The 4,671-nt window shown below is 35.9% G+C and overlaps 1 protein-coding gene across 3 annotated transcripts; it reads right to left on the reverse strand.

The window, feature by feature from the left end:
• Positions 1-8: 8 nt before the first annotated feature.
• LOC107722065 (tctex1 domain-containing protein 1-like) lies at positions 9-4,237 on the reverse strand. 3 transcript variants are annotated; one of them, XM_016530286.1, is made up of 3 exons: positions 4,166-4,230; positions 3,328-3,399; positions 9-828 (listed from the first exon to the last, which is right to left on the reverse strand). In XM_016530286.1, the coding sequence occupies exon 3, from the start codon at positions 815-817 to the stop codon at positions 137-139; it is 681 nt and encodes a 226-aa protein (XP_016385772.1). In that variant the 5' UTR covers positions 818-828; positions 3,328-3,399; positions 4,166-4,230; the 3' UTR covers positions 9-136. The 3 variants fall into 3 exon arrangements, with proteins under 3 accessions (XP_016385772.1, XP_016385770.1, XP_016385771.1); XM_016530284.1 differs by having other exon boundaries at positions 3,270-3,399; XM_016530285.1 differs by lacking the exon at positions 3,328-3,399 and having other exon boundaries at positions 4,166-4,237.
• Between the last annotated feature and the right edge of the window lie 434 nt (positions 4,238-4,671).

A 4,671-nucleotide genomic window follows, 5' to 3' on the forward strand; every position in this document is an offset into this window, starting at 1 on the left:
TTGTAATGATATTTTTCACTATATTACGGTTTTTACTCGAATAAATGCAGCCTTAGTTTGAATCTTTAAAGAGAATATTATTCACTTTTTTTAAGCATGCATTGTGTACACCTATTAAGGGCTGTTGATTTAGCCTTCATTCAAAGTACAAGCCGTGTACTAAAGCCACCGCAAACAGTGAGTGATTATGGAAAACAGCAGATGTGTAGTTGTCAGTGTTGGGGTTCATCAGACTACGGCTGGCCATCCTTATACCTTGTTTACCACTCTGCCCGACCACCACCTGGCACACGAGTTTATATCGTGGTGGATTGACATCTTTTAGTTTACTGAGAACTAGATCTGCTAACATCTGACACAGCTGGCTACAACTATCAGGACTGTAACACACACCTTCCAAATAACTATCCAAAATGGCCTGTAAGATCTGCTGGGTCCTGCTGGCACTGAAATGGCACCCTGGTTCTGGTCCCATTCTGTAGGTGTTCTCCACATACACCTCCTGGATGGGTTGTTGAAGGTATAGTCCAGAGAAGCTCACTCTTCCTCCCTGGTGCCAGCCTGCGAATGAGAACCGCTTGCCCATGGAGATGTGAGAATTGCTGACGTTGGGGCTCAAGAACGATAACTCGGATGAAGGAACCGTCATGCTCCTGAGAAACAGGGGTCTGTGGTGGGGCTGGTCTTTGGAGCTTCGGCGAGTGGAGATAGAGCCCAGACGTCGCCTTGGAGGCCCCGAAGCACCTGGTTCTGTGGACATGGAGCGATTGAACTGAGCTAAAGTCTCCTGAGACAGTGGTAGATGCTGATTGGCCATGATGAAGAAATCTGTGAGGACACACATCACATTGTATTGATCAACATGTATGTATGTATATATATATATATATATATATATATGTGTGTGTGTATATATATATGTATATGTATATATATATATATATATGTATATGTAAAATTATAAATAGACTTGCAATAATTTTGACCTAATTCATAGCAATAAAAAGAAAGTTCATTTCATTTATTTCACACAATTTTCAAGGAATAGTTCACCCAAAAAATTTAATTTGCAGTCAATCTAAAATGTACAGTAGATTTTGTTTATTCTGTGGATTAATTGGTGGATCATCGTGATGTTTTTATCAACAGTTTGAACCCTCCTTCTGACGGCACCCATTCACTGCAGAGGATCCATCGGTGAGAATGTGATGTAATGATACATTTCTCCAAATCAGTTCCAAAGAAGAAACAAACTCAACTACATTTTAATTTTTAATTTTTTTGTGAATTAAAATATTTATAAATAGTTTTACTTAATACACATTTATAATTTATTATTTTATATATAAATATTTTAAATCATTTATTGCATATTATTTAAATATTTATATTTATTTTTTAATATTTATTTTTTTTAATATTAATTTAATATGAAAAAGGTTACTGCTGAACCACCACTGACATTGAGGGAACCACCATAAAGGGCTGCAGTCCAACAAATAATCAGATTAGTGCTTTTTATTTATTTGTTTGTTTGTTCATTCATTCATTCATTCAATGACTCATTTGTAAACTACTACCTCAATCCACGTGGTTACCGGCTTTGCAAGTAGGAATAGGTATCATTTACGAACCCTAAAGCTATGTGTTGTGCGCCAGTCCTGTTACATACTAAATGTTTTAGGGTTGAAGATCATTGCTAAAACGTCTTTGCGCCCACCCTGAGCAACTATCATTGCACCACACTTCATTTTTTTCCTACCAGTATTCTTGTGCATTGTGCCAAAAACAATATTTTTCTTTAAAAAAAAAAAAAAAAAGGACGAAGACAAATGTTGCTTCTTTGAAAATGCATCTGGCATTTTAATTTTAGTAAAAGCTACAATTAAGCTACAATATAAGATACAATTCCATTTAACCCATTACATTTTAACAGTGATAAATTAGGATAAGCTTATTAACTGATACTTCAGTGAAAAACACAAAATTATGTTGTTGTTTTTCACACTACAGTAATCAGTGTGAAATGTGTCAAAGTCAAAAGTTCAGTATTCTATTCATTACATCTCTAGTAAGTCATTCAGGCACAAATGGCATAATTTCCTGGGAATTACCCACATTGTATTTGTTGAAAAAGATGTGAACTTACAAAGATGGTCATCTCTGTAAAAGAGGTCATGTGAGTTCAGTGGTTAAATTCATACAGTCACAATCAGGTATGAGACTAAGGGCCTTTCCCAGTAACACAAACTGAAATTTGACTATTGTTTCCTCAAGGACACAGGTTTCTAAAATTAGACTGTTTTCTTAAACCAAAAACGTTTCTATGGATCTAATTTAAAAGGTAATTGAGATTTATTAGTTATAGACCTACTGCGCAAGAATTTGGCCCTCATAAATCCATGCTTATGGAGTGTGGTACTCTTTGTTATTTGTTACTCTTTCTTATAAAGGGAGTCCAGACAGAGCTGCCATCAGGGGGGAACAACCAGGAACATTGTCCCAGGCCCTGGGACTAGAGGAAGCCTACTAAATCAATGCTTCTTAATGTATGGAGGCTGGGGTCCAACATTATAATTTGGTCCCGGCCCTGTGAATTGAGCTCTGTGTTCAACAAAATCATTTCAAAAGGTGTTCACTACATCAGTAGGCAATTAAAAAGGTGAGAATTGTGAGAGTGACAATATGATGAGTCACAAATCCAACATAAGAAAAGCAATAGTGTGTCAGCTTAAGATTGAACAAATGCTTCCAAAAACACATGAATAATCCTAAACAGAGTAGATCTACGGTCAAAAATCAATGACCTGAAGTTGTTTGGGCCAAAGTGCCATCAAACTACCATTTGGAACTGATGTACTTGCAGAAAAAAAAGCTTTGTTTAGTTGTTGTTGGAAATTTTGTGAATGTTAGATTTGTCCAATAAAATGACATATTTCATAACTGAAAAAGGCCAGTGAAGTGTTAATCGAAAACACATAAATGCCTTTTTTTATCTCTTTTGCTGAGGTTTTGATTCTTAATATAATATTTTATTATAGAGAGGATATCAATTTATTCGGCCAGGCTCAAGAGGTTTTCCAGAGACAGCTTAAGTCCAGACCTAGATTACGTTTCTAACAATTAAAAACTATTAAAATTTTATTTTAACCTGGGCACCTGGTTAAATCTGTTACTTGGAAGCAAACCAGAACAGTTTCTTAAAGAGAATGAGATTCTTTTTCATGTATGAAACTTTTCTTAAACAACACCAACAGGGAAGTTCCCACCTGTCTGTGCAGTAAGTTATTGTTAAAGTCCTCAGATTGAATCAACAGTATACCACACCTCAGGTTCAGTTCACCTCTCTTCTGCCTCTCCCCAGTCTTTGCCTCCACACCACTCTTGAGAGATATTAATCTACGTGCCAAAACATTCACCCCGGTTTACCGCTCTACACACATGTAGAATAGTAACAGTAAGTAAAAAACGTAAAAGTACAAGTATGGGTAGGATAGAGAGTAAGAATGAGTCTTTCACAACTGAGTCACTAGAAAAGAACAGCAGGTGATTGTACATCCTCATTCAGATAAGATCATTTAATTAGCACATCTTTACCGTCAGCTTCCACACCATGGGCAGCAAAAATGAACAAGCTAAAATGGCTCTTGAGTCAGAGGTTTTACATAAGCTCCAAAATGAATCTACTAAAGTTTCTCTGAGAAGCACATTTATTGGTTTGATAGTTTTAAAAATATATTTAAGTATCAGTTTGATACATCATAACTTGTAATGTAAATTTTGTCAGAATGGATTCATTATAAAATGTAAATTATATATATACATGTATACATACAGTATATACATATATACATACAGAATGGATTAACAATACAATTGAAATTATATATATATATAAGTTTAATAATAGCTGTCAAATAAGTTTTGTGTTAGATAAATAGGTTAGAGTGAAAATTTAAAGGGAAAATTGTATTTTAAATGATTATTTTTACCACTTGCATGATTAGGATCTCTGAGACCCAAAACATAAAAACAGTAAAGTCAATCTCAACAAGCCATGAGTGTTAATATGACTTCCAAAACCATCTACAAAAATCAATAAAATATTTATTTAGTATGTTGTCTTGGTATCGCCGTGATGATGGGTTACCCCAAATTTCCTTACCCGTTTAGGAGCTCAATTAAAATTTGAAAATTGTTGTATTCCAGGTTCTCTCTTCTCAACTAATGTTGTCACTAAGTGGTCCATGCTCACTGTTGCGAGTGCATCTCTAAGTAAAGAGCGGCCCCGTAAATTATTGTCAAAATGGGCTGCATGGGCAGACACACTAAACAATGCCCCTGCAAGCCAGGCAATCATTCACACAGAGCATTGAACAATCTGGATTTCTGCCACGAACTTGCTTGTAGTCATGGAAAGCCTTCGATTTTAACCTTCCACAGCAGCCTGACTGGCTTATCAACAATTATGGCTGATGTCCAGTGCAGTCATGGGTAATCAAGTAAAATATCATTTTTTTTGTTGGCAAATGTTTTGTTATGGTCATTTTTGTATTTCCAACAGTGCTGTGGAGCTTCATCGCAAAGGGCCTTAGTGTGGCACACTGATCTCTTGTATTTGAGAGAGAAAGGGTGCTGATCTCTGGTTGCCAGTGGGCGGTATCAGGCAGA

The sequence above is a fragment of the Sinocyclocheilus rhinocerous genome, unplaced genomic scaffold, assembly GCF_001515625.1.
Source record: "Sinocyclocheilus rhinocerous isolate Xijiao unplaced genomic scaffold, SAMN03320098_v1.1 scaffold484, whole genome shotgun sequence".
Classification (NCBI taxonomy): Eukaryota; Metazoa; Chordata; class Actinopteri; order Cypriniformes; family Cyprinidae; genus Sinocyclocheilus; species Sinocyclocheilus rhinocerous.